General features: G+C 30.3%; 1 protein-coding gene across 1 annotated transcript; it reads left to right on the top strand.

Annotated features, from left to right (window-relative positions):
* Positions 1–127: 127 nt before the first annotated feature.
* LOC100815445 (tRNA threonylcarbamoyladenosine dehydratase) lies at positions 128–6713 on the top strand. The gene is made up of 11 exons (XM_006596436.4): positions 128–255; positions 633–679; positions 1186–1279; positions 1835–1982; positions 2557–2769; positions 3155–3289; positions 4066–4200; positions 4468–4683; positions 5352–5476; positions 5679–5736; positions 6396–6713. The coding sequence occupies exons 1-11, from the start codon at positions 161–163 to the stop codon at positions 6504–6506; spliced, it is 1377 nt and encodes a 458-aa protein (XP_006596499.1). The 5' UTR covers positions 128–160; the 3' UTR covers positions 6507–6713.
* Positions 6714–15190: the final 8477 nt, after the last annotated feature.

The following is a 15190-nucleotide window of genomic DNA, read 5'->3' as shown; positions in this document are numbered from 1 at the left end:
TCTACTACTCTAGTTTACCTCGAAAAAAGAGATCAGGGTCCGAACTGAATCCGGGTCGTTTTAAAACCGACCCGACCCGGTTAATGTGACCCAGAAAAGAAAAAACCTTTGAAAACAGTTGTGTCATTGTGTTGTGTGTTTTTGGCAAAGAAAGAGAAAAATGGAGAGAGGTAAATATTTGGCATTGGTGGGAGGAGGGGCTCTTTTGGGCTCTGTCTCTACCTTCTTTCTTCTTAGGCTTCTTCAATCTCAAAAGTATGTAACTTCTTCTTCTTTACCCTTTTATTCTCCTCTTGTTTTACCTTCTTGAACTGAACTACTTTTTTTGTTTTTTTTGTCTTATGTATATATATAATATATACAATATACAATGACTCTGAACTAGTACTTTGCATGTTGGAACCCCCCAAAAGAAGGGATGGTGCTAAAATAATGTTTATTGATTAAAAATTGAATCTTTGCGTTAATTCAGTCTCATAGAGCGTGATGGGTTGGTTGGATCAAGTTGTTCAACTTTTGGGTCACTGAGCAATGGGATATTTTCATTTAGGCGGTGTTCGGTGAATTTTTCTTTTTGTTTTTTTTTTTTTTGTACTTTGGATGGTACTGAATGCTTGTTGTGATGTTTGCAGAAGAGGTGTATCGCAGTGCAGTAAGAATGTTACTGCTGACTTCAATGGTAAGTGGTCTGGAAATATATGGAATTTAACTGGGAAGTTAATAGATGTAACCAATTTGTCTCCATATCTATGTGTTCCTGCTTCTGATGGCTAATGAAAGTCTTTGTTTATAACAATTGTACATTCACTCACGTACTCATCAGTCATCAATATTGGTGTGTTGAAGTTGCAACTAGTCACCACCTGTCAATGCTTAATTTCTAGTCCCATGTTTCGTAAATAAAGAACTTTTTTTAAAATTACCTTTTTATGTTTAAACAAACTAGCCCAGAGGTTGAATGCAGAGTGTAAACTACCTGTTACAAGCTTATAGCTCACATCCTACCCTTTTAGCGCAGAATCATGCACATATGTTAAAGATGACTATCAATGTGTCATCAATTATAAACAAGTTTTGATATGAGACTAATGCTCCTGTCTTCCTAAATTCTACTTTCACATCATGAAATCAATAAGACTGCTGCTCTCTGTGTCCTTATTAGTGTTGAACTTTGTGTCTCATCAGGTGTTGAGGGATGCACTATTGCTGGAAAGAAAAATGATAGGGTGATTAATGAAGATCTTCTGAAAGATGAGATTGTTTCAGAACAGCTGACTAGGTACTGCAAGTTGTTGCCAATAGATTTAGCATTTTATCTGAAGTGATTTCTGAATCTGAACATAACTCTGTTTTACATGGGTGAGTTAATGGGTAAAAATGCTCTATTATTTCAATTAGACTATAAGCTCTTTCAACTGTCTTGGACAGTTTTAGTGTTCATGCATCAATTACCAAAATATTTGTCCTTTATGCTTGGCGCTAATTTTTACAGTTTGTGTCTTGATGTTTAATTTAGGTTGGACATGGCATGTAAGATTTTTCCTTGTGTAGCATTACATGTCCACACTTTGCATGTTTTTCCACAACTCCTGCCATCCATGTACACCCAGTGTAGATAATGACTTGTTTGCCTTGAGGACCCTTTTATATTTGGCACTACCAATCTCCCACAATGCTTAAATACCTTTTTTAGATTTGCTCTTGTTACATTTTTTTCACTGAAGACATTATCTACATTGGGTGTACATGGATGGAACCTTCTTGATATATCTATCTTTTGTTGGACTTCTATTAATCAAACTGTTTTTGGGTGGAACGTTAATGCTGTGACTAGGAACGTTCAATTTTTTGGCTTTGAGTCTCAGCAGAAAGTGACTGCATCATATGTAGTGGTCATTGGTCTTGGAGGTGTTGGTAGTCATGCTGCTTCTATGCTCTTGAGATCAGGGATTGGCAAGCTTCTTCTTGTAGACTTTGACCAGGTCTTTTCTCAGACTGATTCTCTCGTTGATAATGTTTAATTGCCATGGCAGAAGATTTTGTTGCCACCAATGAACACTACATTGTGAAATGCAAATGTTGTCTCTTAATGTAATTTGGAGCTTCTTTTCTTCATTTTGGCACGAAACTCTGTATTTTATATTGCTTAAATAGTATGGGATCATAATAGATGTGTGCTGGAACACATTACTAAATTAAAATGCAAATTTATCAACTATTATAGTTTAAGTAAGAAACTGGTGTTTTGATAGGTAAAAGCTTTATGTTACTTGGTTCTTTTTCTTTTTAGTTATCATGAATATAATTTTAGTAATTATTCTAATCGCATTAAATGTCAATTTATACAAGCCTTTATTGTTAATTACTGTAGTGCATGGCTCAAGAACCTCAAGCTAAAATCTTGTTAACGATATTATTAAGCTGCATTTGGTAAAACAAAGTAATAAAAGATAAAGTAGTTATATCTTTCAGTGTCATATTTGCCCAGCTCTAGAATTTATATGGGCCTTCGCCTTCCATACAATATCTGTACTTATTTATTTGTTAAATGAGAAGGTTTCTGTTTCATCACTAAATCGACATGCTGTTGCGACAAGAGCAGATGTTGGCATCTCAAAAGCTCAGTGCCTTAAGGAGCATTTCTTATCTATCTTTCCAGAGTGCCAAATAGATGCCAAAGTGATGTTATATGATTCATCCACTGAAGAAGAAATTCTCTCAGGCCACCCTGACTTTGTTTTGGATTGTATTGATAACATTGATACAAAGGTATCCTCTAAAAATTACTCCTCAGTTGACTATATATTGTTATAAGTTCATTCTGCAGTTCTATCATATCACATAGACATACCTCACTCCCCTGTTGTGATATTTTCTGATCAGGCACTAATGGTTCTTTTATATTCATAGTCGTTTACTTTTCTTTCTTTCAATTATTTAGCTTCTAAGTTGCAAAAATGCAAAACTTTTGGATTCTTATATGAATGTGGTTTGCTGGATAGTTTTATTTTGGTATATATGCCATAGCTGGCCTTGGGAAAACTTGATAAAAACTGTTCTCTGCTCCTTACCATTAATAATCATTCCATTCATATTCAAATATCTGGTTGTCATAAGCTTAAGCTTTCAATGTATGGTTTGCCATATGTAATAGGTGGCGCTTCTTGCTGCATGTGTACGTAGGGGTTTGAAGGTTCTATCTGCAACAGGGGCTGGTGCCAGAGCTGATCCAACTAGAATACGCATTGCCGATCTAAGAGAATCAACTAATGATCCATTATCTCGAGCTGTAATTTTCCTTTGCATGCCTTTATTTATTGTACTCTGTAGAGCTTAAACCACATTAATTATTATGTCAGTTTAACACTAATTCTCAGTCCCTCCTGTAGATGTACATCCTAATATCCTAATTATCTCAATAGCACACTAATATATTGCTTTTCCACAGCATGTGATAATTACAATTTACAGACTTAAGTGCAAACGCTTATAGAAAGGTGCACTTGTGTGCACCAAAATTGACTATTATACTTTTTAATGACCAGTTTCTAGGTAAGGACCTGTTTCCTTTTACTATCTGACTATAGAGCAACTGTTTCCAAAATGTTGTTAAAGCTTCATCTGTCCTGACGATCTTCTACTTTAATAGCCAGCATGCATTATCTGGATAGCCATCACTTTCATCTGTTATTTCAAGTTTACGATTGTTGATCAGCTTTATGCATGTTCAACTTATATTATGTTGCTGGATTTTTTTTTTCTTCCTTTTAGAAACTTTTGTATAGGTTCAATCTTTGGCATTGATCATTGTTTAAAGAATTATTGCCAGTGAAAAAAAAGGCTCAATTACACTTTTGATCACTTTAATTTTGACTCTGATTTTTGTCCACTACTTTGTTTTCAAGCCGATTAAATTGCATTATTTTTAAAGTTAAGTAAATTGCTCCAGTCTTTGATTTTCTTCTGCTTATTGGCGAATCATCTTTCAACTATGATTTTCTTTGTTCTCAATTTCTTATTATTAATATTAGCTACATAACTCATACTGCAATCATAGCAATGCAGGTAAGACACCGTTTGAGGAAAGATTATGGTATTGAAGGTGGTATCCCAGTTGTGTTTTCTTTAGAAAAACCCAAAGCTAAGCTGCTTCCATTTAAGGGTCCAAGTGGAGAAGAGGAAAACCCTTCAGATTACCAGGTGAGCTCATTGGTTTCATTAGTTTAATCACCCACCAATTATACCACTACCTATTTTGTTATCATTCAGTAATAAGCGGTATAGCTAATAGAAATCTTTTCTATTTTTTCTTATCATTTATCTATAAAATATAAAATATATATTAGTTTGATTATCATAAACATTAGGCCTACAATTTCTTTCTTTCTTGTCAAACCATTGATCATTCATTATCTTGACATTTAGTGGTGCTGGCTACACATTCTGACTTCTTGGTCCTCTTGCCAGATAGTACCAGGTTTTAGGGTCCGTATCATCCCTGTGCTAGGCACCATCCCTGCAATATTTGGACAATTCATGGCCTCCTATGTTGTGACGGAGTTAGCAGGAGTGCATGTTCAAACTGAACCTGTAGTCAATTTTAACATGGACCATTACCATATTCTGCATCAACGCCTTATCGAGCATGAGGAGTCATTGTATGGAACATACATGGAAGTGCAGGTATCAAGTTTTACCCATATGATTTTTGTTTCCTTACAAATTGTTCAGTAAATGTGATATCTTTACCTCTTTTTAAAAAATTAGGATCAGTTGCATTATGCCATCTCTATTCATTAAATTGCACATTACCCCATAATTTATACAATCAAGTGAATTCCTTCTAATTTAATGTCACTTTTTGCTATGTTAATCCACTTTTCTGATTTAATGATTAACTAAAAAATTAGTAGTAATATTTTGGCAGAAAAGTAGTATAGATCAATTTCGCCCTTTCAATCTTCAAAAAGTCATTATAGGAGACACAAAATTACTGCATACTTGCTTATCCTAATTGGGAGAATTATGAAGAACACTTATTTTAAGAAGCACAGATATGTATATTATATCAATATCAATATCAATATCATACTGTCCAATACTTGATCAATGTTACTTTTATTGTATTTGCAATGAGAAAAAAAAAACAAAAAAACTTTATTCTTCAATGTAAGAGGTCTTATGCTGATATAGCCAAGGAAGCTCCAAGGTAGCGCTGTATATAAAGTGCAGATTGAATTTTATATGAATCCTTTTCGTAGTGTTCACATATATATAGTTATCATTTGACAAATTAAAAATAATGAGATTGAATCTTCTTCTATGTATCATTTTGTTTTTCTGTTTTATAGGTAGATGTTGAAGAAGTGATGTATATTGTTAAAGAATTATGGCATGGAAGAAGTGCTAGAGAGCAGCATGTAAAAGATGTTGGGCGAGGAATGTGGCGATCAGTTAATGAATTAATGCTTGTAAGGTATGGGGTGGCATTTTTACTTTATTTTCAGATTAGCTATTTGTCACTTTCAAGCTACTTCATTTGGTAATTTGACTACTTTCATGTACTATTTTTTCTAAAATTATACTTGCCTATATTAGCATGTGCCAACACAACAATCTATTTCTCTTTCCATTTGAATTTTTCACTTAATTGTTCTGCACATTTACATTTTATTCAGGTGGGACCGCACAAAACCAGCATCTATTTCAAATTTGATTCTTCTGAAATTCAAAGAGGTAATTAGTGACTCCATCATATTGAGCAAAAGCTTTATTTTATTTTAAGAATCCCATTCATGGTATGGTACTGTCTATGGGCATCTGTGTACATTATTGAATAGAAAACCCACTAGAGTATCATGGCACGAGATGCATAAAAACGAAACATCCGAATAATATTACTTTCCTTTTCTTATCAGCATCAGATTTTTGCTTGTTCCTTTTGCCTGCAATATGACAGATGAGAGTTCACTTTTACAACTATATGTTTCCAATTATTTCAATTGCACCAGATTGAAGGGTTTCTCTTGTAGTCATGTTAAACTTCCTACTCTTTAGGAATTTTATTAATAAGTAATCAAATTCAGCAATATGTGGCATAACATTGTCACTGTTATAACATTGCAATTAGTGTCAACTTGTCAAAGGTTACTATACCAAAAACAAAATGGTAGCTGAAGGGTTTGTCATTTTCTTGAATCATGTGTTTTCTATCACATGCACATTTAACTATGATATGGTCATTGAATGATTGTCATTCTTTCCTCTCATTCACTAGCATCACGGTGAATATAATTCTTTATAGATTATGTTTAACTTTTTTGTAATTAACTGCCACAAACTATTTAAGTAAAGAATTTTAAGTTATAAGCTAATGTAATTCTTTGTGTACTCAGGTGGATGAGCATGAATCCCGAACGTTGGATGATATAAAGAAAAATGAACCAGAATTTTACAGTAGAGTGATTGCTGTGTTAAAACGAGCTGAACTTGACTTTGGTTTGTGACTTATTCCTTGGTTCAGAGTTGTATAACAGTCTACTCTTCTTTTTAGATTGAATTTTAGGGAGACAAAATCATGATCTACAATACGTTTCAGGACCAACAAATGATTAAGTTTAGAGAATATATTCCTCACAGTAACTGTTGTTTAAAAAAAATTGGATTCTTGAGTCTCTCTTCCTTTCTGGATCTTATTATATTTTTCTTATTTGTATTAAAGTGCATGTAACAAAATACTCTTGTAAAATTAATATGGTTTATTTTGTTTGGTGAGAGGGCGAGCCCTGGTGCAGCGGTAAAGTTGTGCCTTGGTGACTTGTTGGTCATGGGTTCGAATCCGGAAACAGTCTCTTTGCATATGCAAAGGTAAGGCTGCGTACAATATCCCTCCCCCATACCTTCACATAGCGAAGAAGCATAGATTGAAACAAGATAAGATCAAAAAAGTCACTGTGGAGGAAGAAGAAAAAGGTCTTAATTGAACAAGATGGAATATAAAATACTATTAATATATATAATTTAAGTTGTATTTAATTGTAGGAGTAGCTTTTAATCAGGATTAATATATCTGTATTTTAACATACCATGTTTATAATTTTTTAACATTATGCTTTTATGGTACGAATAAAGATCAAACTAGATACAGCAGTTTGCCAACCCACATAATCCTTTGAAGACATGATATATCTTATGATATATCTTATGAGAGTGAAAGAATTAAATTTTGATTGAATTAAACCTAAGTGGTGTAATTATACATAAAAGATTAAGATTTAATGTCAAAAAATTATATTTTTAAAAACTTTTATAATTTTTTAAATAATTACATGATATTAAATTTTAATTGTTCATATTTAATTATATGATTTAAATTTAATCTTTTCACTCAAATATAAAATATTTTTTTTCTATGCCATAATGCATCCTTTATTGAAATTCATCTTGTGTCATCAGAGGTTTGAGGAACATGAATAGCCGGCAGATCAAGTTTGAATGATTCGGCCACATTCATACTGTGGGGCTAAATGAAAGCACTTCATTTACAGCACTTATATTTTAGGCATAATAATTAATCTCTTGATAAGACTTGTGACATGCTTGAAATTGAAATGACATAACTTTCCCATCTTTAAATATTTTACAATATAAAATTAAGTAGGTTCGAGTCGTTAGATTATAAAACTATTATCCTCAACTACGCCAGGTTTTCATAGCAAAATTGAATTTGAAGATGATTTATTTATTTTGCTTCACCAAAGAAACAATTAAAAAGATAAGAGGTGCTGGAATCCTGGCTGGGCCTAGTCTACTATGCAATTATTATGGGAGTCCAAGACAACTACAAGGCGAAACAAGTGTTTACTCTAAAGTATTTAAGATATTAATCTATATTAAAGTTTATTTATTATTAACTTACATTATTAGATGATGAATTTTATTATTAATCTATTTAATCTGTGTGTGTGTATTACTGAATATTAGTGATGAGGTCACATTTAACTATAAACCTTTTTTTACTGACTATTTTGCATACGATCAATTTACTTCTTTTAAAAGACAATTTAAGCAATTTTACAATATACAATCACGTTTATTTCTTATTTGAATCTTAAAATTTCAAAAACTTCAGATTAGAATGAATTAAAAATATTGTATTAATTTTGAAAATATTTTTAAGCTCAAGTGAGTATTATTGAAGGTCTTGATTTATTTTAAAATTACATATCTTGCAAGAAGTACAAACAAAAAGAATTCATACTCTATTATATGTATTAAATTGCATCAATAGATTATATTCTTTTTCAAAATAATATTTACAATATTTGTAACTGTTATTATTGATAAAAGTAGTTTTCAAAATTAAAATTACTCAAATCATATTTGAGAATACTAGATTATCCAATATAAAAGATAATTATGTAAAAAAAAAAAGTTAATTATATTGAAAGATAAATTGAATGAATTTTCCATTTTGTATATTAAGAACAAAATGCTAGAAATACTTTATTAACTAATTTTAATTAATAATTTTGTATTTAATAAGAAAATAAGATAAAAATTAACAAGTTGCATGCCAAATTAAACTTTAAACATAAATTTCACCTGTACACTTCCTTAACACATAACCTTGCTTCTTTGATTTGTTTCTTATGAGATAAGGTGATGACTTAAATTTTCAGCTAGGGATGAAAAAGTATACCTAAATCTTATGAATATTCACAAAAATATCTGCAAATAAAAATTATAATTACTTGTTTGTTGGAAATGAGTATGAGATAGGTATTATAGTAATTATATATTGAGAACATTAAAACATTATATTATAATTATATGATATATATTCTACAATTTAATAATTTAATACCTAATACCTAGTAATTTATTAACTCTGCCGCAATCAATTGTGAGATTATTGTTTAAGAATAGATGATCGAGTGGTATGTTCTTGATAAATTAGTTATCCATACTTAATAAATTATTCATTGGATTATTGTTTTCCTTGAATGTTTCTATTTCTTTATGTTTGATGCACATAACACGTAAAAATATGATTCTATAAGGCATGCAATTCATATCTATTGAATTAGTGATTTATGACCCACCTTATAGAGTAACTAGAAGTTCTTAACCTACCTTAAAACAAAGTCCAATCCTTAGTCTTGTATGCATGTTTTAGAATTCTACTTGGAAATTGAGACAGAATGATGAAATTGGATTCTTGTAATTGGCATGTTTATATATATGTGTCATGTTGAATGCCTTACTTTGAGTTGTTGGTTGAGACATTTTAGTATGTTATGTTTTTACGTGTTTAGTTTATGATTGATAATTGTTATGCATAAGTATATTTTGTAATTAAGTCATATAGAAATTATCATATTTTTTTTTATTGTTTTTTTTTTTGTGCAAATCATTAAGATTTTGGTATTCTTTGAGTTTTTTTGTCTAGTAAGTACTTAAACTGATAAATCTATATTGTTTTTGTGGTATATTTTTTGTAGAAACACAGAAGGCATGGAAGCAAGTTGAAGGCCTGGAGGCTTTCACTCAGCGCGCCACACTCGCTCAACACGATGTGGGCAGCCCTCGCTTAGCATGAAGAAGCCACTTGGGGAAGCCAAATGTTACGTGAAGGTGTTCTTAGCTCGTAGTCACTTACTCCTCGCTTAGCGTGAGGTCGCGAAAAAAGCAAAACTAAGCTGCGTTTTAAGTGAGGAAAAAGGAGGGAAGCAATTCATTCAGTCTTCCCCACATTGAAAAGAGGCTAGGGCATGTCCAAGGAGAGGAGAATCATCCATTAGGAGTCATTCCTTCCTTTCATCTCCATTCTTCTTCACTCTCTTCACCAACTCCATCCTTTTTGTAATTATAAATCTCTATTGACAATGAGAGTTTAAAGCATCCATTGTTGGAACTTTAGAAACAAAACATTCTTGATGTAATGATTCTTACTATTTATTTAATGTTATTTCAGTTTCATTGTCTCTTTTATGTGTTTATTTTCATGCTTGTGGCTTGATCATCCATATTCATGCTATGTTTTAGGATTTATGCATTGGAAACTGTTTATCTCTTAAGAACTAGAAAAGAACATCTAAATAATTCATTTCTAGGGATAGAATAATGTTATTTAGCCCATTTCATACATATTTGTTTATAATGCAATTTAGCTAGTTTATCTCTTAAGGGATTAAGAGAGAAATTAGATAAATTAGGTTCTTTCATGTGAGGAATCATGGCTAGGGTATACGAGTAGATGTAGGTAATTATTAAAATAATATTGAATAGAGAAAAATCATTAACATTACATCAAGGATAGTTTTGGCAGACTAAGCCCTAACATATCCATAATTCTACATCAACCATTGCATCACAGCTCCGAGTGTTTGTTTTTCTCGTATTTCACATGCCAGTTAATTAGTTTAATTTTATGTGAATTTACTTTTAATGTTACATGTTACAAATATTTAACTCAATTTATTAATTGCTTGAAAATTGAATATATACAAGTCTGGGTACAATCAAAGTTCCTTTGGACTTGACACTTGGATTTCCATTTTACTTTACTACTTTGACGAATTAACGCAATTGTCAATGAGTTAACAATGATGCAATTGATGGCATGACATTTCGAGTTCTATGTGATTTCTAGTGAATCTTGTTTATAATCTGTTATGTTTTCATTCTTCTTTGGACAATTGTTATAAATCATGAATACTGTAATTCTATGGTTGTGATTGTGGTTGGATTGTATTTTTACCTAAATTTAGACATGTTTATTGAACTTTGGAAGTTGGAAGCATTCCAGTTCTCATTTTAGAGAATTTACCATGAACTCTATAAGATGAGAATGGAAAATATTGTTGTATTTGTGGTCTTTGTACTCAAGGTACAATTTTGAGAAAAATCCTACTTGTTTATACATGTAAGGAGTGAATCCGGGTCAGTTTCTATCCTACACAAGAGAGGTTTCTATTTTCTTTTTAATAATTTTCCTCACCTGGACTAGTTAAATGAATTCTCACAGCTTTCAACTTATGTTCTATTTTATTTTTTTATAAATTGTGATTTTCATTTTAGTATCTCAATTATCTATGTTCACCTATTATCTAATGTGATCATTGCTTTTAGTCATTTCTATAAGGTTTTACAATTCAACCCTATCACTATGGTCATCAAACTGATGCGCCCCACAAAAACATATATATATATATATATATATATATATTCAATCAAAGTAACAATTTCTACCACATATTTATTCACTCTAGCTGGAACATAAATAAAATGACCAATGGTGCTATAAACGGAAGCACCCATTTTGCTACTTGGTTCACAGTGATACTTCTTGTACGCCACAAAACTTAAGATTTAACAAGAGGAAGAAAAAGAAAAACTTAAAATTATAGGTAAAGAATACAAAAATAAAAGGGATAAAACTCACCTGAACAAGAATTGAAAGAAATTGTAGACGACAATCGTGAACGGAACTATACACAGGCCCCAGAGGGAGCTCTTCCTTAGGTCATGAAAGGGAAGAAATCAGGAACCGTGAGATTAAAAGGAGGGGTAAAGCTTGTAACTTTGAATTTTTGCCCAGGGCTCTTTTGTCCAAAAAATTCATTAAAACCCTTCTTCATGTTTCTTTGGATCCGCTTCTGCAACTGCTTATTTTGAGAAACAGCTCTCAAAATAAGTAATTTTTTACTTATTTTAAAAAGTTTACCCAACATCTAAAAACTTATCATAAGTACTTTTTATATTAAAATAAGTACTTTTTATTTGCATCATCTTACTGTGCTGTTATAGAAAGAATGGAATAGAACATGTGGGACTCGCATGCATAGCTACATAAAGACTTTACAAGAAAATGGCCGAAAAAAATAAACACAAAAACCAAATTAATTACGTGACTTTCATGGGACAGTGATAAAATATTCTTTATCTTTTTTTCAATGCATTTTTTTCTACGCATTTATTGGAGTTAGGACTTAGGATAATTTTCCACGTCCGTCCCATGGCCCACATTATACGTTTGGTCCACTCTTCTGTCAATCATGGTCAACATGAACAACATCAAATCAAATGGTTATATTTCTTCTTCAAAATTGCTTGGCCAATTTTTTTTTTCTTGTTTAATCTATTATTTCTAATCCCAAATTTCATAGTAGGATGTTGATTGAACGGACTAAGTGAAACTTAGAGTCTTCTTTTAGGACACAGACATAAGAGTAATTATTCACCATAAGTTTGTCATGGGATTATTTTTTTGACATAAAAATATATATAAATTGGTAATATAAAAAACGTCTTAATTTTGTGTTAATGGGTGAAAGTTTCTTACTTTTCTTTTCTTTTCTACTCAAGCAATTATTGGAACATAACGTTGTTGGGGTCTTGAGCTTAAGTTGCTTCAATAACCTACGGATTACAGAAAATTAAAACAAAAGTAAATACTAATATGAACCTGTGAGATAATTTAAAAAAGAAAAATTAAAATAATCATTCCTTTAAGACGATGAATAGTTGTATAAATTATAAAAAAATTGAAGAATTAATATGTCATATATATGATGGGGCTCATTTAACAATTATTAAATTATTAATGAATTAAGTTACTTTGATTAATTAATTGGATATACTCTTAAATCGATATCAGGGGTATGGATGCTAGTTATTTACAGTTCTCCGTATTTTTTTATTCATCCGAAGAAATAGTTATTTATTATTAAATGATATATTAATACTCTTTTTAATTTAACGCAATTATAACTATATTACACACTTATCAATATTTATTTATTTTAATTTATTAAAGTAAACCAAAGTTAAATCCAAAAGGCACTTATTTGGACCAAAGTTGTCCTCTACAATTTTCTAGTCTTGAAAATGCTTTCTTTAGGGAATGTTTGGCATGCCAATTGCCAAATCTTTTCCTGAACATTATATTCCCTAGGAATTAATTGTATTCTCCTATAATGTTATAAATGCATTTGGTGTACTATATATATCTTGAATATTAAAAATTTTAGTTAAACAATATTTTTTGAGTATGTCTAAATTTTTTTACGTTGGCTTCATAGGAATCTTATACGAGAAAATAGGTTATACATTAATAATATAAAGTAATTTTTTATTATTATCCAATTATAAATTATCATATATGATAAATAATTTACTAATATTTATAATAATTACATTAAAAAATCATATTAAAAGTGATTTTTTTATTAATTGACCGTGTATAAACTTTTATACTAATAGTGTAAAGTCATATACTCATCTTATATTACTTCCTCTGATGAAAATGTTATTTTTAAAACTTATGATTTATTAAAAAAAATAATCTTTTAGAATGTTAATTTCCTAAAAATGTTTTTTAATTAAAAACTCCATATCGAATAATGGTAATTTAATATTTCTAGTTTAAATTTTTAGGAAAATTAAAAAAATGTCCCTATCCAAACACTTCTTTAAAGTAATCCAGCAGTTGTTTAATCCAACTCTCTGATATATATATATATATATATCTTTTTCTTAATTAAAGCATCAAGGCACGCACGAGTCCCATGCACATATAAGCAAAAGGAGGGAAACTTGTATTTGCAGCCTGATCTCAAAAACAAAAATGAATAACATGTTAATTACTAAATTATCCTTATATGATAGACAGAGCAAAAAAGATAATTCTATATTCCACTGATTAGCATATTTATTGTTTTACACGTATTGTGATAGACAAATGGCAAAGGATGAGTTTGAATTTTGAGGAAAGTAAGTGAAAATCTTTTTGACCTATTACACATGAGATATTTCTAGTAATAATTTTTTCAATATTCAAATTCTGAGAAGCATAATTTTTTTACATCAAATTGGAAAAGGTGAAAACAGATTTTTTTTTTTCTTTTGTTTTGATGTTTAGCCACATGAAATCACTAATGCACGATACACGATGAGCCCTTTACATTCAAGTGAAATTTTGTGAGACAAAACCCGTTACTTTTATTTGGACCCATTAAAAAGACTAGCTAAATAATGCAAAGTTGACTGGATAAGTCAAATTTAGAAGTTGGATTTTCAAAGAGTTACATAATATGGAAGACAAGATAAGAGAAGATTATAATAAGAATGCTAAACTATCCTGTAACCCCACGATTGTTTTTAATATATCTCAATAAATGAATAAAACAATAAGTGTCATGATTAGCTAGCATCTTCCAGAGAATGAAATAAAGTTACTCGTAATGTATCAGTTAAATAATATAGTATATCGCTATCTCTTCCATTATTTTTCTCGTGGTTTTTGAATTTTAGGAGGACTTTCTACACAATATAATTATTAGACAAGTAATTGATGATTTTGTTAGGAATCGTGGATTACATGCATACACATGTCAAAATTTCATTGATAAACAAGTGTAATAAAGAACTATCGTAGGCATAGATCGATGTAGGACAAATACTAATCACAAATGAAAAAAGAAACCATTACACTTTGCAATTAACTCAACCACTCCTTCCATATTCAAAAGGGGTGGCTAGAGAAAGAGAATTGGAATATGGATTTAGACCAAAATTTAATTGGGTATCATCATCATGCATAGGATATGAAGCAAAGACTCACTCTGTTTTTGTTAAAGAATCATAAGATGCACCCACTCGACCAAAGAAAACGCGTCCTCACTTTGGGGTTGCTCTTGCTACTTTTGCCGTCCAATTGTTTCTTTCCGACAGCAGATTATATATATATTACAAAAATTGTACAATAAAAAAAATACATGACAAAATAATCGATGTAGCAAAGAAATAAAAGAATCGTATTATAAAAATTAAAATACACTTAAATTTTTTATATTATCAACTAATTATAGATGATAGTATCATATGTTTATTGATTATTTTAAAAACTTTACTTAAACTGATTTCTAATCGATTTTATATTTACAATACATCAATAATATATATATATATATATATATATATATATATATATATATATATAAAATAATAATATTTTTTATATATTTTTATACTCATTATATTCTTATAACTATATTCATAAATTATTATTTTATTTTTATAACTATCTTCACAAAACTACCCACCATCTTTTATTGTTAAAAAAAACATGAAAAATCATTTAGACACCAAGTGACTGTTTTTTTTTTCCTAGTATATATATAAATAA

The sequence above is a fragment of the Glycine max genome, chromosome 14 (assembly GCF_000004515.6).
Source record: "Glycine max cultivar Williams 82 chromosome 14, Glycine_max_v4.0, whole genome shotgun sequence".
NCBI classification, from domain to species: Eukaryota; Viridiplantae; Streptophyta; class Magnoliopsida; order Fabales; family Fabaceae; genus Glycine; species Glycine max.
The sequence above is the reverse complement of the archived record's forward strand: the minus strand, read 5'-3'. Positions and strand labels throughout refer to the sequence as shown.

Coding starts and splice junctions, on each gene's coding strand:
- LOC100815445 (XM_006596436.4), top strand. CDS start 161: ATGGAGAGAGGTAAATATTTGGCATTGGTGGGAGGAGGGGCTCTTTTG. Junction 680..1,185: donor TGTTACTGCTGACTTCAATG/GTAAGTGGTCTG, acceptor GTGTCTCATCAG/GTGTTGAGGGATGCACTATT. Junction 2,770..3,154: donor TTGATAACATTGATACAAAG/GTATCCTCTAAA, acceptor CATATGTAATAG/GTGGCGCTTCTTGCTGCATG.